At 39.5% G+C, this 27,284-nt stretch overlaps 1 protein-coding gene across 1 annotated transcript in view; it reads right to left on the bottom strand.

Annotated features, from left to right (window-relative positions):
• The window catches only part of JADE3 (jade family PHD finger 3), a 62,304-nt gene that overhangs the window by 25,965 nt on the left and 9,055 nt on the right, over positions 1-27,284 (bottom strand). The window contains exons 3-5 of the mRNA XM_047076128.1: positions 17,610-17,767; positions 3,410-3,600; positions 169-380 (exon numbers count right to left, since the gene is read on the bottom strand). Of these exons, the coding sequence (XP_046932084.1) occupies positions 169-380; positions 3,410-3,600; positions 17,610-17,767 (561 nt within the window). The remainder of the gene's footprint in view (positions 1-168; positions 381-3,409; positions 3,601-17,609; positions 17,768-27,284) is intronic.

Genomic DNA, 27,284 nt, shown 5'->3' with positions numbered 1-27,284 from the left:
TTGGGGATCACAAGTATTGTTTCTAAAGGAATTACTGAAGAACAGCCAGGCCAAATCTTTGTTTTCCCCCTTAAATGCAAACTGCTACCCAGATATGGGTGCTGGAGACCATCACTGAGTTTCAGAAAGGCTGACCGTGGGGAGGCGGTGGTCTCCACTCTCACTAACCTGATGTACACAGATGTTACACTTATCACAGAACACCATATCATTCCCTTCTTCACTGTCTGGAGACCGGCACACATCACAGATCACATCTTCATCATACTCTATGCCTAGCCCTTCCTCTGTCTCAATAGCATGGTTCATATTTTCATGGCAATGGCGTTCCAGGACTTCTACTGTCTTTTCCATAAGATTCTCATCAACTGGCCCACAACCTGCACAGAAATACAAACAATCAATCAACCCATCAGTCAGCTGTCATTCCCAAATCACCTACTGTGAGCCCGGTGCAAGGATGGAGGGATTCTAAGAGATAAAACCATCTCTTCCCTGATCTAAAACAACCAGATTTCAAAGAATCTTTTACTAGAGCTATTCTAATATTTACCTATCATCACGTATTAGTGTTTGACACATGAAAGGAGAAATACATTTCACCACATTCCTTGTAAGATGTATTACTGACTCTTTCAGTTTTCTGTCTACATCCTAACCAGTCTCCTCCTAAATCTGTTTTCTCTTATTCCCACTGAGGGAGAAGTTCCTACTGAGCTTTGTAATTTTGAACACTTTAATTTACAGCATAATAAGACAATTAGGATCACATAACTATTTGGACATAAATAATAATTCATTCTTAGCAAATGAGTCCCATCGAATGATTATATGAGGAAATTTTCACATAAAAAGGTATTAAGTCATAAAAGAAAATTCTAGGTTCTGTAAATGTCATTGTACATATGAAACATTTTGTTTTTCAAGCCCGACTTTTAAAAATATCCAATAATATTTTCCAACGGCAAACTATATATATAAAATAAACCTATTAGCATCCACAAAGGTCTAGCTGTAAATTCTGAAATTACCTTTTTTTGCCTCTTGATTCCTTTTCCTTCTATACTTTTAATTAAATAAAACTTTTAATTAAATAAAACCAACTTAATAAACCCAACTAAAAGATTCATATGGTGGATACTGGCAACAACTAAACATACTTCTTTCTGGGGGGACTAATGATTTAGTGAGAGCACATATATATTTAACAGCTTGTAAACTCAGGAACAATTCTGACAATGATTCAAACAAATTTACCCAAGTATTCTACTTCATTTGTAATATAAGCTATACTAAGAGACTCTGGAATTCCAAACAACCTTTTTAGTGTCGTAGCTACTTATGAAAGCAAAAACCACCTAGGTAGTATGTTTCCTTTTTTCAGCCAAGACAAATCACACACTTTTTTTTTTCCTGGCGTGGAGGAGGATACTCCACTTGACCCTATATTGGTTACGTAAACTCTGACAAGTTATTTATCCTCTTCAGGGCTTAGTTTCCTTATCTATAAAATAAGGACAATAATATAAACTCACTGATTTCTTGTGAGGCTGAGATGAGGTAATGTTTGTACACTGCTTAGTATAGTGCCTGCTATGTAGTAAGCACTCAATTTTTAAAATTCCTTAATCTGAACCAAAAAATATGCTTAATTTAATGTTGGTTTTACAAGTTTATTTTAAGCTTTTATAAGCCTCACTACAATATGATTTACTCTAAAGAGTAAGACTTGAGATAAGGCAATCCTTTTTTAAAATTCTTCCCAGCCTAAATGCAATGTGGTGTCTTGGATGGGATCCTGGAACAGAAAAAGATCATTAGTGGAAGAACTGATGAAACCTCAATAAAGTCTAGAATTTAGATGATAGTAATGTACCTGTGTTGGTTCCTTAGCTTTGACAAACGTACTGTGGGCAAGTGAGACATTATTCACATTAGGGGAAACTGAAACTGTGTGAGGGGTACATGGCAACTGTATTACGTCTACAACTTTTCTGTAAATCTAAAACTACTCTAAAATAAAAAAAGGCCATAAAAAAATCATCCAAAGGGAATTAACTGCAAAATACCAAAGGGACCTCGTCATCAGGTGGTGTCATGCCGAAGGCAGGCCTGGAATGATCATAATGTATATAGATGTCATACGGTTCCTAAGCACAACTGCACGCTGAACCGTCAATCCACTCGATTAAGCTCTCATACTCTGACTTACCCCCTCTGTCAGTCTTTCATTCTCTTCCCTTTGTGGTTCTCACCCTAAACTGACACCCATTCTCTCCTTTTGGAAGGCAGAGCAAGAGAAGACATACAGCAAAAAGTTTTCAAAAGCAAGAAGTACTGGTTACTGACAGAATAACTGCCACCATCATGCCAAACTGGATGTAATACGATGTTAAGTTTTTATTCACATGCATTCAGACACCAACCTCAAAAGAAAGAAAAAAAGGGGAGGGAGGGAAGAAAAGGAGAACTGCTGATCCTTGTTGTGCTAACAACGGATAAACGTGATTCAAGCAAAAATGCAATCAAATGTATGCTTTACCGTATCTCCTATGGAGACTTAAATAAAACCACCCACAGAGTTCCAAAGGACCATTTGGACCTAAACACCGCTCAGGCTGAAGACTGGTCGAAGAGCTGTGTGTAAGCATAAAGTGAGTTTCCTTTCAGCCTAGCATTTCCCAGCACTGCCGGCACGGTACGGTACGGCATACCATCACTTTACCACTATTATTACGTGTACTTCCAAGTTTTGTTTTTGTTTGTTTGCTTGCCTTTGCTTCATTGAATTTTATTTTTCGAGACCTGCATGACAACTTCAGAACTCGCTAAAGGTAGTGAGATAGCTGAGAACTGCTTAGGGGAAGTTCTGCCCTAGGCCTTTCGTTCTCCTTCCGGCAGGAAATGACAAGTCTGGCATCAAGGCTCACCGGACACACTGACCTGTCGGGTGCAGCGGTGCTGCCTAATGCTGAAGTTAGAACTTCTGTCCACCCGGCAGAGACGGCAGAAGTGCTGCTGCCCCTGGCCCTGCCCACTGATCAGAGTGTTTTTCGGGGCTGAGCCAGGCACCAGCTTCAGAATCCTCAACCAGGAGTCCAATTAGCCATGATCACTCTCACAATCAGAACTGGAAAACAATCTTATAAAACCTACATGCCATCCCTGACCTGTGCTATTCACAATGAACAAGGAAAGAAAAGGTCAGATTTAAATATTATTGCTCTATTTCAGTATATTTATGCATTTCAAGAAATGCCTCATTAAGGTAAGATCAAAGAGAAAAATAAATGAAAAGGCCAGAAAAGAAAAGAAGCCACAAGATGAAAGCAAGTTAAATGGTCCTGACAACTTAAAAAAAACCACGAGTCAAATCAAGGAATAACTTAGTTGTAAGAAAAGAACTTACCCATTTCTGCGAGGTCTTCATTGAGTTCCTGGAGCCAGAAGATGTCCATGTCGTCTAGGTCATAGCGACACACAGATGCTGCCAACTCCATGATGTTGATGTAGCCAGGTTCTGTGCTTTCCGAGCTGGAGCAGCGGATGTACTTCCGGGGCCGCATAAACAGAACATCCTTTACTTTCTCAGCCACAACCCTAGAAAAGTGAAAGGAAGATACTGATAACAGTCGACAAATGACAGATTCTAGGGACTGACTGGGTGGGACCAATGGCACTCAGGCCATATGGTGGAGTTGAATGTTCTCCCTTGCCTCCATAGGGGGAGATCCCTTGCTCTGCCAACTGAGAGGTACGACAGATTCCTATCTAGAAAGTAAATGGTTCTACAGATTCAGTTTTGTCATCTGCCGTGAACATTCTGACTGCTAATGAGATATTTCAGTTACACTTATTGCTCCTGGGTCTCTATTATCATTCATTCTAATAATGTTGCATTGTGTGTTCTTGGTGCAATAGCTACCACGTTTGTTTAGAAGGGGGAACTGAGGAAGAGGTGATACCTGCACAAAGGCACAGCAGATTCCATACCAAAGATATATTTCAGCCAAAGTCATGATTTTCTGCCATGGAGGCAATACTGGACGGTGGTTAAGAGCACAGAGTATAGACTGGGGCGCCTGGGTGGCTCAGTTGGTTAAGCGTCCAACTCTTGATTTGGCTACTAGCACAGAGCCTGCTTGGGATTCTCTCACCCTTTCTCTCTGCCCCTTCCCAACTTAAAAAAAAAGTACAGGCTATAGACTCACAAGCCTGGTTTTTCTGCCACTTACTCACATAGTCATCTTGGGGAACTACTTTCTTTTTTTTAATTTTTTAAGTTTTATTTATTTTGAGAGGGAGAGAGAGACAGAGAGAGCACGAACGGGGTTGGAGCAGAGAGAGAATCCTAAGCAGGCCCCACACAGTGCAGAACCCGTTGTGGGGCCTGGACTCAGCAACCCTGAGATTATGACCAGAGCCGAAATCAAGAGTTGGCCGCTTAACCGACTGTGCCACCCAGGCACCCTGGGAACTACTTAGTTTCTATAAGGTTTGGTTTTCTTAGCTAAAAAGTAAGGACAGTAGTCATAAATTATGATATAATAATATTAAACTTGCAGGGCTATTATGACATGTGAAATAAATATATAAAGAGCTTAGCATAGTATATAGTAAAAAAAAAGATGTTTAATAATGTTATTGTTACTATATTTCTCGTTATTTTCACTATTTATGTAAATGAGGTGAAGCCTAAAGGCCACGGACTTATATAAACTTCAGGCATTTCCTAGCCATAAATGATAGTGACCATAAGTCTGGGCCAGGGTAACATGACAGGATGAAAGATTTCTGTTCCTCTATCAACTTCTCCAGCAAGCCTGAAGCAAACCTGTATTTCCTCTCACCCCTCCTGACACTTAGGAACCCAAGCCAAGGAAACCAAGCAAGGGAAGAAATAGAAGTTTCTCACCAATGACGTATTCTACAATCAATGTTTTAGATACTGCATGAAGCATCAGAATACAAACAAGAGGAAATCTGGATTCTTATTCTCTCGCAATTTTAGTTTATTTTTATTTTTATTTTTTTAAGTAGGCTCGATGCCCAGTGTGGAGCCCAACGTAGGGCTTGAACTCAAGATGCTGAGATTGCTGAGATCAAGACCTGAGCTGAGATCAATAGTCAGACACTTAACAGACTAAGCCACCTAGGCACTCTTCCCTGGCAATTAAAAAAAATTTTTTTTAATTTTTATTTATTTTTGAGAGAAGGAGAGACAGAGTGTGAGTGGGGGAGGAACAGAGAGAGAGGGAGACACAGAATCCAAAGGAGACTCCAGGCTCCGAGCTGTCAGCACAGAGCCCAATGCGGGGCTTGAACTCACGAACCGCGAGATCATGACCCGAGCTGAAGTCAGATGCTTAACCGACTGAGCCACCCAGGTGCCCCTAAAAATTTTTTTTTAATGTTTATTTATTGTTGGGGGGGGGAGACAGGGAGGGAGGGAGAGAGAGAGAGGCAGGCAGGCAGGCAGAGAGAGACTGAGACACAGAATCTGAAGCAGGCTCCAGGCTGTCAGCACAGAGCCTGATGCAGGGCTTGAACCCATGAGCCGTGAGATCATGACCTGAGCTGAGGTCATTTAACCAACTGAGCCACCCAGGTGCCCCATTCCCTGGAAATTTTAAAGAACACAGTGGACCCTCTAAAAAAGAGAGAAAGAAATATGTACATATATCATAAAATGAAAACTGTTTCTCTGGAAGGCTTGTGGAGCCAGTTTCTTTACTCGAGAGTTACTATATATGTAGAAGGATTCATAAACATAAATGTATTCGTATAAAGACATGTAAGTATACATAGGCATAGTCCACCTTGTAAATATACAGTAAATATTTCTTCCTAAGCATTCTTCCACAAGGTTATGATCCCACATAATGTATGTTGAATAAAGTTAATAACTATATGCTTTTGCACATTTTAACTTTCCTACCATATGGAGTTTTTAAAGCCAAAGGCGACAAATATTTGAGGAAAAAAGCAGAACCCTAAAATATTTATTGAAGCTAAAAACTTGGGAACTGCTGACAGAGGCCTGCTTCCAACTGAAATGAACCCAACTGAAAAGGACAGGACATGCATATGAATTCTCCCAAGACAATGAGATTAAATATGCTATGCTTATTTGGTGCATGGCCTATGAGGTAATTATAGAATATCTAATTTTTTTCAAGATTCATCTTGTTCTAAAAGAAAGAATATTTTGCTAACTATTCATATTGATTGCCTCAAATTCTATGTGGAACAAGGTAGACTATAAATGTTCTTGACTTGGGGCGCCTGGGTGGCGCAGTCGGTTAAGCGTCCGACTTCAGCCAGGTCACGATCTCGCGGTCTGGGAGTTCGAGCCCCGCGTCAGGCTCTGGGCTGATGGCTCAGAGCCTGGAGCCTGTTTCCGATTCTGTGTCTCCCTCTCTCTCTGCTCCTCCCCCGTTCATGCTCTGTGTCTCTCTGTCCCAAAAATAAATAAACGTTGAAAAAAAAAAATTTTAAATGTTCTTGACTTAAACTAACATGTTTATTAAGCTTCTGGAAGAAACCTCAGACTATGACTACACACACACACACACACACACACACACACACACACATGTATATATCTTATACATATATACATACATACACATGTATATATTTTAAAGTTTATTATAAGTAATCTCTACACCCAATGTGGGGCCTGAACTCATGAACATGAGATCAAGAGCTGCATGCTTCTTTGACTGAGCCAGCCAGGTGCCCTGAAGGCAAATATATTTTATTCGTTATTTATTTAAAGAAATTGGATGTTCTTTTGGCTCAGGTCATGATCTCACGGTTCATGGGATCAAGCCCTGTGTCGGGTTCTGTGCTGACAGTGTGGAGCCTGCTTGGGATTCTTTCTCTCCCTCTCTCTCTCTGCCCCTCCCCCACTCACGCTCTCTCTCCCTCCCTCCCTCTGTCTCTCTCAATAAATAAATAAGTGAAACTTAAAAAAAAAAGCCATCAGCCATAAAGGAAGAGATTAAAAAACGTGTTTATCACCAATATATAATAAACTCTTACAAATCAATTAGAAAAAGACAGACAAGTAGACAAGAAACTTGAATAGATACTTCACAAATAAGGCTATCCACATGGCAAGAAAACTTCTTAACGGTTCTCAACCTCATTAGTTATCAGAGAAATGCAGATCGAAATCATAATTACTATTACCTACCAGAATGGCTAAACTTGGAAAGGCTGACCAAAACCTGACATTACTTAAGTGTTTGTAAGGAAGCAAACAGACCTCTCCTATACTGCCGGTGGGCGTGTGAATTAGTACAACCACTTTGGCAAACTACTCAGCAGCAGATATCCTAGCTGAACATCATACCCTAGGACCTAGTAAACCCACTCTGAGGAATATACTTAACAAAAAAGTAGACATATGTATGTCAAAGGAAGAAAGATGTCTATATTAGCTGAAAACTGGAAGTGATACAAATACCTATCAAGATCAGAATGGATGAATAAAATGTGGAATATTGACAAAATGGACTATGACACAGAAGTGAAGCTTAATAAACTAGTACATGCAACAGCATGGATAAATCTCACAACTGTTATGATGAACAGAACAATCTAGCCTCAACATCAAGTTCAAAAACTGTCACCTATGGAGAGGGAGGTCAGTTACTGGGCATGAGCAGGAGGGCTTCTGGGGTGTTGGTCACATTCTATTTTTCGACCTGAGTGGCAGTTAAACAAGTGTACTTCATTCATGAAAGTTCACTGAGTTATACAGTTATGCTCTGGTCACTTCTCTATGTGTATATTATACTTCAATGCAAGATTTATAATGATAATGATGACAATGACGTTATGTCACTCATCTTTTCATATGTAACTTGAACTAAAGGTCTGAATCTAAAGACCGAATCTATGGCAGCGAACATACTATAGACTGAAACGGTAATACTAAAGGCAAGGAAATGCACGGGTAAAGGTGAAGTTAATTCAAATCTTGCATGGAGAAATTTGTGTAGAGGGGAAGGTCTATAAGAATTAGTGAAAAATATTACTTTGCGATTTTTAAAATGCAGCTTTAACATCTTCAAGTACATACCACATGGCTGCAGCTGGGGAAAATTCCAGGATTATCCCTGGGTCATTTTCTTCTCTGGGCAATATATCCTAGGTATAGAGACATTCTTTGAATGGTCACCAGAACAACTGATCAAATCAGCAAAAGCTCATAAGCCCAGAGGTATGAGCAATTTTGCCAGGATGATGTTAAATAAGGGCAGTTTTTGATTTGGATGCTCGAATGTAAATGAATGTTGTAATAACTTCGTGGGTGACTGACCTTTGGTGAAAGGACCCACAGCCACACCTGCTTAGCTCCATAGAAAAAAGGCCTACCCACCGGCTCCTCAGGGTAGGCCAGGTTCACAGCATGTGAACACTGCTGTTTGACACTGAGGAGGCAACAAAAGAAAGCTGCAACTACTCTAACCTGACCGACGGCCTCCCCTATATATTATGCACAGTGAATCCTTAGTGTGTCTTTGGTTGATCTAAATATTTGGCAGGTAGAGACTATGCTTCATTTCCTGGAGTGGATTAGGATCATTTGTGAACAGCACAGAAATTGCACAATACTTTATCATTATGGATTTTTTAAAGGCTTGAAATAAATGTCTTAAAAGCTACCTAAATAGGAGCCCCTTTATATTACTATCTCTAGTAGTTCCCCAAATTTCTCCTTGTTAATCTGGCCACTCTGGGTTGACTGCCTCTCTATCAAACTCCACGCCTCATCTATGAAACAAAGGACAATTATAACCTCTGTGACAGCTGGTATTTTCAAAATCTCACATGCTCTTTTACAATGTGACTTTGCTACTCCCCCATCAAGTGGTGAAGTCTATTTCTCCTCTTCTTCAATCAGGGAGGGCTTACGACTGTTTCCACCAACAGAATATGGCAGAAGTGATGCTATGAGAAGTGCAAGGCCGGGTCTTAAAAGGAAATACACCTTTCACCTTATTGGGCGGAACACACGCAGGTGCCTGAGGCCTGTAAGAAGTCTGTCTGTGCTGAGACTTGTGCTGTGAGGAAACCAAAACGCACGGAGAAGCCATGTACGGTCTACGTCATCCCAGCCTAGGTGACAGACATGTTAGTGAATAAGCCTTCAGATGATTATAGCCCCCAGCTGCTGAGTCACCCCCAAATTTCAAGTCTTGCTGGATGAGGCCGTAGATATCACGGAGCAGAGACAAGCCATCTCCACTCTGCCCATCCGATTTCCTGACCCACAGAATCCATGAGTGTAATATAGCTGCTTGAAGCTGCTAAGTCTGGGGGCAATAGTAAGTGGGAAAGCTACCGGAGGGCTGCTTTAAACTTTAAGATGTGTGTATGAAGGCGCTCTCTACATTGTGCTTCTGACGGAGTCTCATAATTGAAAGCAAGAGTGGCAGACTGGTGCCGCATGAAACGGAACAGGAAAGGAAGTGTGGGGAGAGTGGGGCAAGGAGAACAGGGGAGGTGAGAGAGGCAGGATGATGAAATGGAGCAGTGGAGCGGGAGGCAGGCTTGGGCTCCCATTTATCATCAGGGACATTCTTCCTTTGACTCACTATATGGAATCTGAGTATCTTTTGAAAGTAGGGTCAAGAAGATCTCCTTTAATACTGAGTCTGGGGTATGAGGCAAAGAAGAATCAAAGACAGCTCCAAGAATTTTGGCTCGAAAGACTGAAAAGACACAGCACAAAGAATGGATCTGCCATCAGTTAAACACAGGAAACTACAGGTGGAGCTAGTTTGGGAAGAAGATCAATAGTTCAGTTTGGGACATTTGAAGTCTCAGATGCCTACTGGACATCCAAATGGAGATGTTGAATTGGTGGTTATATATTTGAGCCTGGAATTTAGTGAAGAAAGTGCTGCCCTCCATAGTCCAGTTAGTTCAATGTTTACATTCCAAAAAGAAATAGGGGCCTGTCTGAATATCTATCCAAAATATCTAAAAGAGGAATATCTGAATATCCCTCTTTAAGTATCATTAGTGATTGATAATAAACTGTTAAGTGAAAAAAGCAAGTTCTAGAACATTCCCATTTACATATATATATATATATATATATATATATATAGACAAGCATGTGTATAAGCATATATACAATGCAGTTGATGTTTTGTATTCTGATTCATTTTTGTTTTCACAATAAGTCAGTAATTCATCTATAATTAAAAGCATACATACACACACACACACACAGTAAATACATCAACCACTTGCATGTCATAGAAATTATAATGCATGCTTCCTTTCAACCAAACATGAAGCACTGTTTTCCTTCCATTGTAACCTTGTGGCAACAGAAACTATTTAAATATACAAATGAAAACCTTAAACAAAAAAAAATGATCTGAAGCTTGTTTATTGTTGACTAGCATAAAAAAATATCCATGGTCTACCTAAAAACATGTAATGAAGTTAACACCAACTTCATTTGTTGAACTTGCTTTCAAAAAGTTCCTTGTGGTAGTCAACAGACTTATCTCAACAGCTCTAACTTACAGTGCAAGCTGGCTCTGTGATTGTCTGCACCTTTCCCCTCAACTGCCACACACGCTGCACTACGCTAAAGAAACAACTGCAGAAAGGACAGTGCAACAGAGGGAAAGATCTGGCTTGAAAACCAGAACAAAGATTCTGAAATATGCTTCACTTACTCTGCTGTATCACTTTCCCCTCCTTTTCAGTTATGACAGCCCCAAGGATCAGGTCAATTAACTTCTATATATCCAAAATTACTTAAGTGCATTAGGAAATAAAATTCTGAAGCATTCTGACAATCTTGTGGATTAGGTAATAAATAAAAAGCAAGTGTTTAGCTTATTAGTATTTAAGTTTCTCTAGCCAACTGATTAATCTGTCTGCAGGCAATTAGGCAAGTAACTGAAACACAAACATTAAAAATATTACTATTGTGACAGATTGAAGAGGGTCACATATCATCTGATATTCCTTCTGTCGAGAGGTAGGGTCTATTTCTCTCCCCTTCAGTTCGGGAGCTCTCTGTGACCTGCTCTAATAACATATGGTGGAAGTGGGGTGCCTGGCTGGTTCAGTCGGTACAGAGCAAGGCTCCTGATCTCAGGGTCATGAGTTCAAGCCCGCGTTGGGCATGGAGCCTACTTAAAATAAAAATCAGAATAAATTAAAAAAAAAAAACTACGGTGGAAATAATACTATGCGAGTTTCTGAGCCCAGGTCTTGAGACTAGCAGCTTCCACTTGTTATCTCTTGGAATACTCACTCTTGGAGCCCAGAGGTGCTATGTAAGAAGTCAAATTATGCTGTTGAGAGATCATGTGGAAAGGTCCTAAGACTATATGGGAATTTGGGCAGTGCAGGTCACAGCATCAACTACAGGGTTACATTGGTGAATAGTATCAGTAAGGTCCCTGCGCTCACGGAGCTTTGAGTTTGTAATGCCACTATCAAAGAGTAGCAGAGAAATGCTAGGTGCTCACCAAACTGTTTCGTTTTCCATCTAGGCACACAGCAAGACTGCACCCCCCAGCCTTCTCTGCAGTCAGGTGGGCCAAGTGAGTGAGCTCTGGCCAATGGAATATAGGTGGATAAGCCACTTCAAATCCTAGCACCCCCAAAATCTACCTGTATAACCCTCCACATTATCTTTTCTTTTCCTGCAGACTGGATTTAGAATTTTGCGGGGAAAGATGGGAGTAGAAATGGACCTAGCCAACAGAGAAGCCACTCATAAAAAAGCCTGAGTCCCTGAAGGACTGACTACATGGGGCAGAGGTGACTCACATCCCAACCTACACTGGATGGAGATAAGTGCAATACATAAAACCTTCACTGTGTTAATACGCTGAGACTTTGGGAGGGGGGGATGTCTGTTATAGTAAATGGCCTATCTGGACTAATACAAAGAAGAACCTGTAAAGAGTTACTTCCCAATATTTTCATGTATGTTTTAACTTAAATAACTGGAGTAGTCCCCCTTTGTCTGTGGTTTCCCTTTCCACGGTTTCAGTTACCCACAGTCAACCGTGGTCTGGAGGCATATGATCCTCCTTCTGATGTATCATCAGAAGGTCAATAGTAGCCTAATGCTATGTCACGATGCCCATGTCATTCACCTCATTTCATCTCATCAAGTAGGCATTTTATCATCTCACATCATCACGAGAAGGGTGAGATATTTTGAGAGAAGACAGCACATTCACATAACTTGTATTATAGTATGTTGTTGTAATTGTTACATTTTATTAGTTATCTTAATCGTTTACTGTACCTAGTTTAGAAATTAAACTTTATCGTAGGTGTGTATGTATAGGAAAAAAACATAGCATACATAGGGTTTGGCACTATCCAGTTTCAGGCAACCAGTAGGGGTCTTGGAATGTATCCCCAGTGAATGGGGGGTGGGGGACTACTGTATTGTATTGCATTAGATTCATTCTTAAATTTATCTAACAAATTTATGTTTTAGAATATTTTCTCTAGAGAAGTGAGATTTCTACCAGTAGAAAATAAAGTCACTAACTGATTAGGTTTTCATTTTACTAAACCAACATGGACGAGCTGATCCAAAATAATGTATTAGAAGAGTTTTGCTTTTACATTCTGATATTACTTATATCCTATTGTGAACTGCTAGAGTCTTTATTAAAAACCTTTAGCATAGAATTAAGGAATGTCATCATGCTCTTGATGCACACTGATTTACGATTTTTTAAATTTTGGAAGGTGGTAAGAATGTTTACAATTAAACAATTCACATTTCTTCTTTATATGAAAGTAATACATGATCACTGAAGATACTGGTTTTCAATTTAAAAGCAATCATTCTAAGGTCTAATTATAAAGCATTTACATTTGTTTAGATTTGGCAGTTATATTAGAGGAAAACACTTTTATTTGTGGCTTTTGAGAGTAAAGCTACTATCTTCTTTTTTTAAAGTAGGCTCCATGCCCAGTGTGGCACCCAACGCAGGGTTCGAACTCACGACCCTGTGATCAAGACCTGAGCCGAGATCAAGAGTTGGGACACAACTGACTGGGCCATCCAGGTGCCCCATAAAGCTACCATCTTTTAATTAAAAAACTGTTCAAATATTCTCTCAATTGTGTAACTAACTCAACTGTTACCACGCACCTCCTTAACTGGTAGGAGGTTTGTAATCTATGAAAACAACAATACTGAAGACATATAAAAAGAAACACTAACGCAAAAAGTTAGAAAATTAGCCAATAAAAAGGAACACAAATACTGTTCTGTCTTACAGTGTGGGGGAAAAAGTAACATAGTTGGACAGAGTGAAGTATAAATAGAGAAATCAGCATCTCACGTCAAAGTAGGAAAACATTTTTTAAAGTCACCTTGGTAGATTTGTGAAAGAAGGGATTTGTAAAAATAGGACTGGGATTACTTGGCAATTCAAGAACTGTGTTTTCTTCCACAGCGGCATGGCACCGAGGTGGGGGGGGGGGGCTGGGGTCTCGCGCCTATCACTTTCTAAAAGGAGGCTGGCTTGGGGCGCCTGGGTGGCGCAGTCGGTTAAGCGTCCGACTTCAGCCAGGTCACGATCTCGCGGTCCGTGAGTTCGAGCCCCGCGTCGGGCTCTGGGCTGATGGCTCAGAGCCTGGAGCCTGTTTCTGATTCTGTGTCTCCCTCTCTCTCTGCCCCTCCCCCGTTCATGCTCTGTCTCTCTCTGTCCCAAAAATAAATAAACGTTGGAAAAAAAAAAATTAAAAAAAAAAAAAATAAAAGGAGGCTGGCTCAACAAATGAGCAGGGACACACGGACGTCCACATGTGACAGAATGAAGCTGGGCCTTAACACTCCACAACATATACAAAAGTTAACTCAAATGGATCGAAGACGCAAGTATAGGAGATGAAACTATAAGATTCTTGGGAGAAAACAGGTGCAAAACTTCAAAATCTTGGTTTAGGCAATGATTCCTTAGATATGACACCAAAAGGGGAAGCAACCAAAGCAAAAAACAAACTAAACTTCATCAAAACTAAAAACTTTTGTGCTTCAAAGGACACTACCAAGAAAGTGAAAAGACAACTCATAGAATGAGAGAAATTATTTGTAAATCATGTGTCTGATAAGAGACTTATATCCAGAATATGTAAGGAACTTTTAGAACTCAGTAACAAAACAAACAGCCCAATTTTTAAAATGGAGAAAAGATCTGAATAATTTCTCCAAAGAAAAAATATATATGAGGTATGTATGAATGTAGTATATAAAAATGGGACATTCCAAAACCGCTGGTCAGGGGACTCTGTTGCCTTGTTCACCAACGGGTCAGATTTTTAGCAACTGAGGGCATCTATTCCAAAGTGAATGTGATGAAACATAAAGAAGTAAAGACGAGGTGATTCACTTTGGCTGTCTGAACAGCAGTGTTTCATAGGAAGAGAAAAAAAAAATCACACAAAGGCTTCTTTTTGTAATAAAGTAGAAAAGCTCTCTTTCAAAAAGAATATACACATGGCTAATAAGCACATGAAGAAAAGATGCTCAACATCATTAGCCATTAGGCAAATGCAACTTAACACTATGGAGAGATCTGCTTTATATCCACCAGGATGGCTATAATCAAAACGACAGGCAATAACAAGTGTTGGTAAAGACACGGAGAAAATGAAACCCTCATATATTGCTGGTAGGAATAGAAGATACAGATGCTCTGGAAAACAGTTTGACAGTTCCTCAAAATGTTAAAGACACAGTTACCACAGGACTCAGTAATTCTACTCCTAGGTACATGCCCACGAGAAATGAAAACTAAGTCCACTCAAAAACTTGTACAAGAACGCTCACAGCAGCATTATTTATAATAGTTAAAACATGGAAACAATCCAAACATCCATCGACTGATGAACAAACTAACAAATATGGTATATCCATACAATGGAATATTATTTGGCCATAATAAGTTAACGAAATACTGATACATACTACTACTACATGGATAAACCTTGAAAATGTTATGCTGCATTAAAGAAGTCAGACTCAGAGGCTACACACTGTATGATTCCATTTATATGAAATGTCCAGAAAAGGCAAATCCATCGAGACAGAAAGTAGGTTAGTGGTTGTTAAAGACTGAATTGTGTTCTCCCAAAATTTTAATGTTGAAGCTCTAACTCCCAGTGTGACTATAGTTGAAGATGGGGCCTATCAAGAGATAACAAAGGTTAAGTGAAGTCATAAAGTGGGGACCTAATCTTGATAGGGTTGGTGGGTCCTTATAAGAAGAAAAAGAGATGCCAGATCTTGACTTCTCTTTCTGTCTCTCCCCCACCCTCTGTGCACACAGAGGAAAGGCCACGTGAGAATCTTTAAAAAAAAAAAAAAAAAAGGCAAGCTGCACATTTATAAAAATACATGATGGTCATGTGACAAACCTGAAACTAGACTTGACTGAAGAACTTAGTGAAATCCCCCTACCTCCCAATTTCCTATTTAAAAAATTTTTAAAGTTTATTTATTTTTGAGAGAGAGAGAGAGAGAGAGAGAGAGAGAGCACGCAAGCGAGAGAGAGCAAGCGCCAGCATGAGAGGGCTAGGGGCAGAGAAAGAGGGAGACGGAATTCCAAGCAGACTCCTTGCTGACACAGCACAGAGCCCAATGCGGGGCTTGAACTCATGAACCATTACATCATGACCTGAACTGAAAGAGTCAGGTGCTTAACTGACTGAGCCACCCAGGTACCCACCCACCCCAATTTCCTAGTTTGATCTATTAAAGTTTACTTGTTAGTTGTAGGTTTCCTTACAATAAACTCTTTCCATCAAGTGCTTGAGAAAGTGAAAAAATCTTTTCACTTTTAGTATAGGAAATACAAGTGGTTAAAAGAGAAGGTTTATCATTAGCCCTTCCTACTTACTGTTATTCCCTGATCTTCTTTGTTTTTATGCCCTTCCCTTCCTAACGTCATCTTTGCTTTTCTTACTTGTAATGTATTTTGGTTCTTCACTAATTTTCTTTCCTAACATCCACTCATTTTCCTCTTTGCTTTTGTCCTAGTCTCCTCACATCAATAAGTGTGCGTTGAAAACCTCCTATTTGACAACAGGAGCTCTGCTTTTAGGTAGCTTATAGTCACATCTTGTTGTCTTTCTTTTCTCTTCTCATCACGCATTTCTGTGCCTTCCTGTGCCCACTATCACATTTTCTTACCCATTTTTATGCTCCTCTATTTGTGACGACTGTTCATATGTATATACGCTTCCCAGTGTTACTGCTATGGTATATGAAAATACGGACAAGAAGGACATGAAAATGTCTGACTCTTGTGTTCACTCATGATGCTGCACTGATTTTGAGGAGACAGGAGATGGCGTTGATGACGATGGAGCTAGTGAGGCTCAGGAAATGTGCTGGGCAAGACTGTGGAGCTTTCTCTCTCCATGGGTGGAGTGGCCTGAGCTCGGGCTTCTAGAAGCGATCTGACAAGTGTTTCCGGGGCATGACGAGGACCTAAAAACCTGAGGCGAGGGGCACAGAATTCAAGGATGTAACTGCTGCCCTTTAGGAACCTAACATGTGCCAGAAAAAGATAAGATGTACAATAAGGTAATTCTCATAGTGAGCAGCGGGTCCCACCAGTCCCCTTATCTGGTGCTTTTCCTTCCATTCCTTCCTTCTTTTCTGCACTCAAAACTCATACCAAGCATTTTATTTCATGCCAGCCTTTGCGCAAAGCACTGGGAAACACAAAGACCAATATGAAAACATGGCTTCCAAACCAGTCATTACTCTTTTTTAAAAAAAAATTTTAATGTTTGTTTGTTTGTGTGAGAGAGACAGACCTCGAGAGAGAGAGATCGATTGGGAGCGGGGGAGGGGCAGAGAGAGAGGGAGACACAGAATCCAAAGCAGGCTCCGAGCGCTGAGCTGTCAGCACAGAGCCCAACACAGGGTTCAAACTCACGAACCGTGAGATCATGACCTGAGCCAAAGTGGAACACATTACTGACTTAGCCACCTAGGCACCCCAGTCATCGCTCTTGAGGAGCTGAACTTACTCCTTTCTCTGGCAGAAAAGTCCTCTCCTACTTAAACTTTCTTCTCAAGTCTTTGTAAATGAAGGTTATGTGCTTACAGTCAACCCGATATTTCCAGTTTCATCCCCTTTCATTTGGGTTTATGCATTTCACAGACTGTATGTTTTGGCCTTCTATTTACAGATGCTATCACGACAAGGCCCCTATTAAAATGAAGCAACTTCTAATGGGATTATATATTAATAGGTTTCTTACAAGGTTATGTCATTAATGTTGTTTCTCTTCAAAGACTAGTAAATGCTAGTAGACTTGGAAATCCTAGTCTCTAAAACCTTATCACAAGTTCAGATCAGACTTCAAGATTAACCCTGCGAATGGGCACATATTATATCCCTAAATAAATGAGCTTGACTTTAACTACTGGCCTACCCTAGCCTCAGACCATCTGCCACTGGTGGCAGTATATGACTTTGTATTATAAATGTATCATTACCCATTCAAAGTCTCTCCCCAGCCAGCGCAAAGATAACCGTAAGATCATTCATTCCTTAAGTCAAAGCAAGTACCTGACAGAAGGCTGTGGAATATTGTCTGGACTGGCTGGTACCTGGACTCCCTTTTCCCATTCTTCCTTCCATGTATCCGCAAAGAGGTAATAGCTGTCAGGGCTAATATGATGAGAATCTGGAAGTTTCATGGCACTGATGAGGTCCTTCCGGAATACCTGAGAAGACATTGTACACATCTTGAGAAGACCATCACTATGAAACTAAAACCATTTAATGTTCTCCTTTTAAAAAGACTATCCTCACCCACTCTACACTTCAACAAGAGACACCTTTAACTTCCTAAATGGCTAGATCAACTTTTATTTGGAAAGTGTTTGAGGTACCGACAGGGAAGCCAGTTTGTTCTGAATTTAATAAAGAGTAAAGAAATTCTTCTTGGAGTGCCTGGGCGGCTCAGTCGGTTGAGTGTCCAACTCTTGATTTTGGCTCAGGTTATGATCACACCATTTGTGAGATCGAACCCCACATCGGGCTCTGCACTGACAGCATGGAGCCTGTTTGGGATTCTCTCTCTCTCCCCCCCCCTCCCCTGCTTGCTTTTTCTTTCTCTCTCTGTCTCTCAAAATAAATAAACTTAAAAAAGTTCTTCTTGAATTATTTCCGAGGGCTCTTTGAATTTAAATCAACAATACAGGTTACTCTAAAACTGTATAAAACAAACAACCTTTAATGCTCTCAAATTAAGCAATAAGTATCCTTTGATAACTTATAGTTATTTATTTAGCCATCACTTTATTTTTTAATTATTTACTCAGACACATAGAAAAGTTACAGAAATAGTACAGAGCTCCCCTTCATACAGTTTCTTCTAATGTTAATATCTAACATAACCAAAGTACAATTACCTAAACCAGAAAATTAATATTGCTGTAATACTATTAATTAAGCTACAGACCTTATTAAAATGTTACTGATTTTCCCATTAATGTTCTTCTGTTCCAGAATTCAATCCAGAATCCCACATTGCAATTAGTTGTCATGGCTCCTTAGTATTCTCCAGTATGTGAGGCTTTTTCAGTCTTTCCTGGTCTTTCAAGACCCTGACACTTTTGAAGAGTACTAGTCACGTATTTTAGAGAATATCCCCACAATTTGGGTTTGAATGATGTTTTCTCATGATTAAAGCTATTCGCTTTTGGCAAGAACACCACAGAAATGATGCTGTGCCTTTCTTGTTCCATTTTATCAGCAATGTATAATGCCAATGTCCTGTCAGTGGTGATATTAAACTTGATCGCTTGGTTAATGTAGTGTCTTGCTGGTTTTCTCCACTGTTAGGTTACTGTATTTCCCTTTGTAATTTATAAATATCCTAGAGGAGATACTTTGAGATTATAAAAATATCCCATTTCTCCTCAAACTTTAGCATCCACTGGTGGATAACTTGCCTGCAACAATTATTACTGTGGTGTTCTAATGGTGATTTTCTATGTCTCTCAGTCCTACATTTATCGATTGGAATTGCTCTGTAAGAAAGATCTGTCCTTTCTTCCCCCTTTTCAATTGTTTAGTTAGATCATTATAGACTTGTAAATATTTCTTTATTCTTCCAGTTATAATCTAGTATTAGTGTTATTTATTTTGTTGCTCAAATTGTTTCACCTTTGATCACTAGGAGCTCTTTTGGGTTGCCTAGCATCTGTGCTCTTTCAATGCATCCCATCCTTTTTTGAGTATTTCCTTAATTCTTTACCTTACAACATGTTCCAGGCACGTTTGTATCTTCTAACTGCTTATAAAAGCTATTGATCTTATATGTTAACTTCACTGAATTCTTTTATTGCTTGCGTTAGTCTTATCATTGATTTTCCTATGGTTTTCCAGATATATTATCATATCATCTGCAAACAATTTCATATCTTCTTTACCTAGTCTTCTGTCTCTAATTGGTTTCTCTTGTTTAATGGAATTGGCAGATATTGCACTAACATTTGGAATAGTATTGGGGATAGTGGACACATCTGCCTTCTTCCTGAAATTGGGGGAAATGCATCTAGTGTTCTCTATCAACTAAGATACTAGGTTGAGGGCCTAGTATATACACCTAGTGTATGGTGTATATACATTGTATATATGTTACATTATCTTACAGTTCCTTTTTTCTTGAATGTTTTCGAAGGCCTGGGTACTGAATTTTGTTAAAGGCTTCTTCAGTGAATATGAGAATAATTATATAATTACTTTCCTTATATATTAATATACTGTATGATAATATTGTATTTCTTAATACCAAACAAATTCTGCATTTCTGGAATGAATGTTATTTGGTCATGGTATACCTTCTTACTATGGTTTTGTATTCTGTCTTCCGTTATTTACTATTTCTATATCATATTCATGAGTGATATTTATCTGAAGTTTTCTTTTTTTAATTGCCTTTGTCTTTTAGGTATCAATGTTATGCATGTTTCATAAAAAGAATTAGAACATTTTCCTTCTGTTAACAATGCTCTAGAATAATCTGAGAATTACTGGGACTAACTGGTCCCTATGAAACCATCTGGACTTGGTGCTTTAAAAACTTTTTTTTTAACGTTTACTTATTTTTGAGAGAGGGAGAGTGAGAGAGGGAGAGTGAGAGAGAGTGAGAGAGTGCGCGCAAGTGGGAGGGGGCAGAGACAGAGGGAGACAGAGAATCGGAAGGAGACTTCAGGCTCCGAGCTGTCAGCACAGAGCCCGACATGGGACTCAATCCCACGAACTGTGAGATCATGACCTGAGCCAAAGTTGGACGCTCAACCGACTGAGCCACCCAAGTGCCCCTGGACTTGGTGCTTTTATTGTGCAGTAGTTCCTAATAACATACTCTACTTATTCTTTGGAAATTGATCACTTTAAGCTTTCTACTTAGTCTAATGGAGTCAAGTTTGGTAATCTGTATTTTCATAAGAGTTATCTATCTTATCCAGTTTTTCAAATTTATTTCTGCAGAGGCTTGCGAAGTATAGGGAGGTCTACTTTGGACGGAAGTGTGGGATCATAAAAATGATGGTGCATATAGAAACTGTGAAAAGCAATATTAATAATTAATGGGGTAATTATGATTTTCCTATGCACTTTAAACATTTTGGTCAACATATTAGAAACTCTCTTATTGTTGGCTATAAGTATATATAAAAAATGAAAAATATAATATTTATTTAGTATACTGTAATTAAACAATGGAAACATTGAGAACTTAAGTTAATATTTATTTAAAGATTTATCAAGAGTGGGTGGAACAATGTTCACCTTTTTCTGATCATAAATTTAAGATATGGAACAAACATCTGAGATGGAATGTTTTCAACTAATCATTATTTTTAAAAATCTATGATTTCAGGGGCGCCTGGGTGGCTCAGTTGGTTAACCGTCTGACTTCAGCTCAGGTCATGATCTCACGGTTCGTGGGTTCGAGCTCTGCATTGGGCTGTGTTCTGACAGCACAGAGCCTGGAGCCAGTTTTGGATTCTGTATCTCTCTCTCTCTCTCTGCTCTCCCTCCCTTGCTTGTGCTCTCTCTCTCTCTCTCTCCCAAAAATAAATAAACATTAAAAAATTAAAAAAATCTATGATTTTGGTTTGTATTTCCCCTTTCACCCAAGAGTTGTTTAATAGGTTTTAAAGTTTCCATAGGAAAGGACCTTCCTGTTTTTGTTAGTAATTTCTGATTTTACTGCGTTGTGACCAGAATTTTTGTTTACATCATGTCTACATAATGGAAATGTTTTTTCCTTGTGACTTAATATTTGATCACTCTGTAAGTGTACCACAGACATTTGAGGAGGTGTATTGTCTATTATCTCTAATATCAAGGGTTAGAGTTTGATAGATATTAATCAGATGTACCTTACTGCTTAAGTTGTTTAGATCTTCTATATCCTCACTTATTTTTTTGTTCACTTAATCTGAGACTGAGAGAAGTGTATGAAAGCCCCCTATGGATGGTGTGTTTCCACCTACGTCTCCTTGACTCTTCTATAGTTTTTGCTCCAGAAAGGTGGTTGCTGGGTTATTCAGTGCACAAATACTCTGAAGTATTACATCTTCATGGTAAGTTGTAGCTTTTAACATAAAAAAGTCTTCTTTGGGGCACCTGGGTGGCTCAGTAGGTTGAGCGTCCGACTTTGGCTCAGGTCATGATCTCACGGTTCGCAAGTTCGAACCCAACGTCAGGCTCTGTGCTGACAGCTCAGAGCCCGGAACCCACTTCGGATTCTGTGTCTCCCTCTCTCTCTGCCCCTCCCCCACTCACACCTATCTCTATCAAAAATAAACAGACTCAAAGAATGTTAAAAAGTCTTCTTTGTTTTGGGGGCTTGATTTCTACTTTGTCTACTATCAGGCTCACTCCTCCTCCTACCGTCCTCCTGGTATACCTTTGTCCATCTCTATTTTTAGCCTTTCTGAGTAGGTGTTTTAGGTATATTTTTGTATACAGCATATAGTTGCGTCTTGTTTTGTGAGCCAAAATAATATTTTTCTTTAATAGCTGTTAAGCCCATTCATATTTACTGGCATGACTCAGATGTTTGGTCTCAACTGTCATATTTGATAATTACATGTGTTATATTTCCTTGTGCATCTTTCTCTACCAGATGCGTATTCTTTGCTCTTTTAATTACAGTATTTTTTTTGCATTTAAGGTTCATATTTTTATTCTATTTGTTATCTTTGTACTTAGATCTTTAAAAAAATGCCCTTAGTTTCATTGTCTTTTTTAACCTTTTACTATCTGGTTTATCAGTTTTTATTGCTCAGTGAACTCCTCAGAGGTGAGGAGGATAGGAATGAAATGTCTACTGTGGCAGCCAAGAGGATCCCAGCACGAGCCTTAACCTTATCCCTGGCAAGGGAGCCCTAGCTGTGTGATAATTTCAAAGGACAGAGATAGAGGATGATCATGTGAGTACAGCTACAACTTGGACTCAGGGAAACAAAGAGATTCTTCATAGCTCATTTTCTGTACCCTAAGTACAATTAGGCATTGACAATATGGGAACCATGATCCATCTAAAGTTTGACGTACTGTCATCCTCTGGTTGAAAGGGTCTCTGGGTGACTAAGGGGCACAGAAATATGCTTACCAGCCTGGAAACATAACTTAAATGGCCGTGGAAGCCTAAGTTTTGTGATTCTTCCTTTTCAACAACAGAAAAAAGCATGCCATGAGATCGTAAGCTAAGCTGGCAATGATTTCAGCGATGAAGGCCCAGTTGAAGTCTAAGCAATGAGGGAATATACTTTTACATAAAAGTATACATACACTGGTCTATACGTCATCTACTAATTTCTAATTCTAAAAAAATTCAACCAACCACTGGCAGGCTGAAGGTAAACATGTGCAAATTTCTGGAAGGTCAAAGGAAAAAAATGCTATCAATCAAACATTTTAGCCTTTAATGCTAATAAAGGTTCTCTGAGGAGAAGCGCTGTTCAAATTCTGTGTAACGTGGAGTAGAGGCACAGAGCGTGATCTAATAAAGCAGTTAATTCTCTGTTGGTGCACTTCTGCTTAAACTGACAACATTTCAGAGTATAGGACTGAATTATCACATAATCAAATGATGCCATTTAAATGAATAAAGACTCATTCCATTTGCTACTTTACAGGGAGAACCCTGCAAACGCCTGTTGCTTTCACTTAGGGATGATTTAGAATTAATATGCTCTGAGCAAAGTAGAGAAGGAAACCAACCTTAAACTTCATGCTAGTGGCCAGGTGGCAACAAAATGACCTACCTACCAAGAATCTTAGCCAATTAAAGATAATTGGGTGCTGTGCAGGGAGAAAGCTGTATACAAGAAAAAAAAATGGTGGTTTATTACAAAGTTCTTTGTATAAGGGGGTAAGAGAGGATCACAGACATATCCATTTAGCATGTTCTGCATAGAGCTTAGTGTTCTGCATGGCCAGGGGGAAAATCTCAATCACCATTTTCCTGAACACTGATCCATTTCTATAAATGACTAGAGAGCCTTTAATGAGCCAGTGGTTAAGGAGTGGTGACAATTTACAATTGTGCTAATAAACTACTGTCTTTGGGAGAGAGTATGCTGTGGGAAATCCTATGTTAAATCTGGAAAGAATACTAAAGCTAAGTATTTTCAACCTCCTAAAATATTTCATTGTTTTCCATGTGATACACTTCGCAAAATAAATTAACTGATTTGCAAATCATGCTTCAGACTTAATATATGTCACACCATCTAACCATATAGCTTAAGCTGTATCTTTACACTTGATGTAACTGCTTATGAACATCTGTCCTGTATAGTTTCCTAAGTAGCCTGGAAACATATTGTAGTGGGATGAGTGGTGGCCCCCCAAAAGATATGCCTACATTCTAATTTCTGGAACCTGTGAATATTACCTTATTTGGAAAAGGGATCTTTGCGGACATAAATAATTTAAGGACTCTGAGATGAAGAGGTCATCCCAGAATTTCTGGGTGGGCTCTAAATCCAATGACAAGTGTTCTTACGAGAGAAAGAGACAGATTTAAGACAGAACAGGAGGAAGCAGTGTGACCAGGGAGGCAGAGTTTGGAGTGACTCACCGATCCACAAGTCAATAAATGCTGATAGTCATCAGAACCTAGAAGTGGCAAAGGATGGAATCTCCCCTAATAGCCTGGCCAATTTTGGACTTCTGGCCTCAGAACTGTGAGACAATAAATTCCAGTTGTTTTAAGCCACCCAGTTTGTGGTGATTTGTTACAGCAGCCCCAGGAAACTAATACACATGTTTACCAAACAGAAAAAGTAACTTGAAGACTTTAGACAAAGCGATATAAAAGCAGAGGCCAGTGAAATCTGGCCCTTGTCCACGGCTTCAGAAATACCAAACCTCCAGGGAACAGACATTCTGTGAAGTCTGGAAACCTGACTGCAGGAACACCAATCAATTCATACCTATTTTCCTTAAGCAAATGAAGGCTGAATCTAATGACTATTATAATTTTCCTTTCACTTTTAGAGAAAAATAGCAGACTTATATGATAAGCCTGATTTCAATTTTATAAGCTAGCCAGATTAAATGGCATCAGACCCAAGGTTTCCAGAGAAGCATTTTTACTCAAGGCAGAGTGCAAGAGTCTGCTTTATCTTGCTGTAGAAATATCCCAAGCATGAGGCAGAACATAAAATGCCAAAGAAGGGATAGGAATGCAAGTTCAGTACTTAGGAAGATATCTGCAAAGTGATATGAAATATATTTACCAAACTGGTCTCATGAATCTGCTTTTGATAAGAAAAGGAATTTTTTTAATGAATACAAGCAAACAAAATAGCTTTAGCGTATCCTGGGTAGAGGTGTGCGTTTTATACACACACAGAGGCACACGCATATACACATATTTGTATGTACTTTCATAAAGAAACAATAAAAGGATAAATGAAAAGCTTTTTTAAAAAAATGGTTAATTCTCAGGAGGGGGGAGAAAATAGGGATGAGAAACAGACCAAAGCTGGACCTCTCTGAACGTATTTTAGGTCACAGTTGGATATCTGAACCAGACAAATGTTTTATATAGTCAAAAATGAAATTAAAAGTCTTCAAAGAATGGAATATGGGGGTGTCTGGGTGGTTCAGTCAGTTAAGCATTCAACTTGATTTTGGCTCAGGTCACGATCTCATGGTTCATGAGACTGAGCCCCGCGTCCAGCTCTGTGCCGACTGTGCGGAGCCTGCTTGGCATTCTCTCTCTCCCTCTCAAAAAAAAAAAATTTTTTTTAAGAAAGTAAGATGGGACCAGGAACAGTCTACCCAGACTGGTCTACTGGATTCACCAACTGATTTGGGACAAGTTATTTAAATTCTGGGCCTCAGTTCACTCATCTCTAAAATGGGGATAATAAAAACACCTTGTAATAAAAACACTTGTTATAAGAAGTAAATGGATGAGTTTACGTAAAGGGCTTAGCGTGGTACTGGACTCATGATAATTGCTAAACAAAGTCTAGCTGCGGTTATTATTCTATTATCATCATCACAGTCTCAGCTTTGCTTCCAAAAGCAGAAAGAAGTATGTAGCTGAGTTCTCCTATCTATCTAGTCCATAAAGGAATCATCGATGGGATAAAGGAGATGAGAGTTCACAGCTCAACTAAAACGTGCATGGTTTGGCTCCCAAAGACAGGATTCCCAAGCAAGAGGCCCATCAAAAACTTCAGAAAACACTCCTTGGGCCACAAGGTAACACAGAAACTTCACAAAATACAACCTGGCGTTTGATGCTAAATGAAAGATTATGAACGAAGGAACTAGATGCTGACACTGACCTAGGTAATGAAGTTGAGAAGTTTTAGAAGTTCTTAATTGTATGCCTGTTTTATATGCACTGGTAGTTTCCCCAAAAGTGCCTGAGACAAAAAACCTTTGTACTTACCAGATATCTGCTCATTTATGGTCAAAGAGGGGATTCACGGGCTAACATACAGCCCAGCAGCTAGGCCAAGTCTAACAGGGCATGTACATCTTGGCCTCTCGGATGCTTGCAGAAACAAAGGAGGCCTCACTACGAATTCAATTAGAATATCAATGCTTAACCTGCCACAGCCACAAAATGAAAATGTCCTTCATGGACAGCTCTGGCTTTTACTGCTCTCATTAACATCTCTCAGTGGGCAGTTTCTTAAAGCACAGCCAGTCTGAACATTTCGGTGACATTTTTTAGAGGAAAAGCCAAAAAAACATTTACTTCCTGTATGACACAAACGGGAAAACTGCCTGGTCCATGTGAATGTAGCAAAGAAACGGACCAGTTGTGATTCATAGTCACTGAAATCTGAAACTATACATAAATGACCACAAACAGATGAGACCCCCCAACAGCGCGTGGTTAACTGTATTTAATCAAAAGGAGTTAACTGTAAGGGATTTTCTTAGAATTATACAATCTTAGGGTGAAAAAAAAGATGTGTAGGTCATCTAAAAGAATCGACCACTTGAGGCAGAGAAAACCTGGTAAAGAATCCAAGCTCGTTCTTATATGATGATGAAGTAGCCTGTACTGTTCAAGACACTGTGTCCCATGCTAGTTTTTCCAATGGAGCAAAGCTTATTCAATTTCTAAGTTGAAAACTTTAAAGACCATGTAAATAGTTCTTCACAGAAATGTTTTTTAAATAGTTTAAAATACTTCTCCGTTTTCTTATAAAGAACAAACAGGACATTTTGATGGCTTGGGGTTGACATCAACGGAAACATCAATTACCATAAAGCGAAGTGCTTTGGGGCAGCTCAGGAAGGTCTGATCACTCCCCTCGCCCACTGCCAAACAGAGGTGTATGCATCCTGGTAATGGACGCGGGGGAGCAACTGAGTCTGGGTTGGAGACCGGGGCCACTTGCACACACAAGATGACATCTGAGGTTTACTTTGCAAGTGTTTCTCCCATCCCTCACTATCCCTTTCTTGTACAGTAAGTGTGTATTTGCAAGCTTGGTAGTTTTTGTCTCCTGTGGGTCAGAAAACCAAAGAATCAAGCATGTTAGAAATACAGGTAAAGGGGTGTAAACAGGCTCTATTTGAGGGTATTGCAGTGTTCTCTGTGGAGTTAAAATACGCGAGCTTTCGCTCTGTTGCTATGAAAGTCCTGGACACACAAATGAGACTCCAGAGCTACAGATGATATGCTATCAATCCTTTAAGATAGGTTGACATGTTTTATAGACCAGTCAGACTAATATA

The sequence above is a fragment of the Lynx rufus genome, unplaced genomic scaffold (assembly GCF_022079265.1).
Source record: "Lynx rufus isolate CCGP_SWC_20201006 ecotype Redwood Valley unplaced genomic scaffold, mLynRuf1.p SCAF_14, whole genome shotgun sequence".
Lineage (NCBI taxonomy): Eukaryota > Metazoa > Chordata > Mammalia > Carnivora > Felidae > Lynx > Lynx rufus.
Note: the sequence above shows the minus strand (reverse complement) of the source record. Positions and strands in the feature narration are given on the sequence as shown.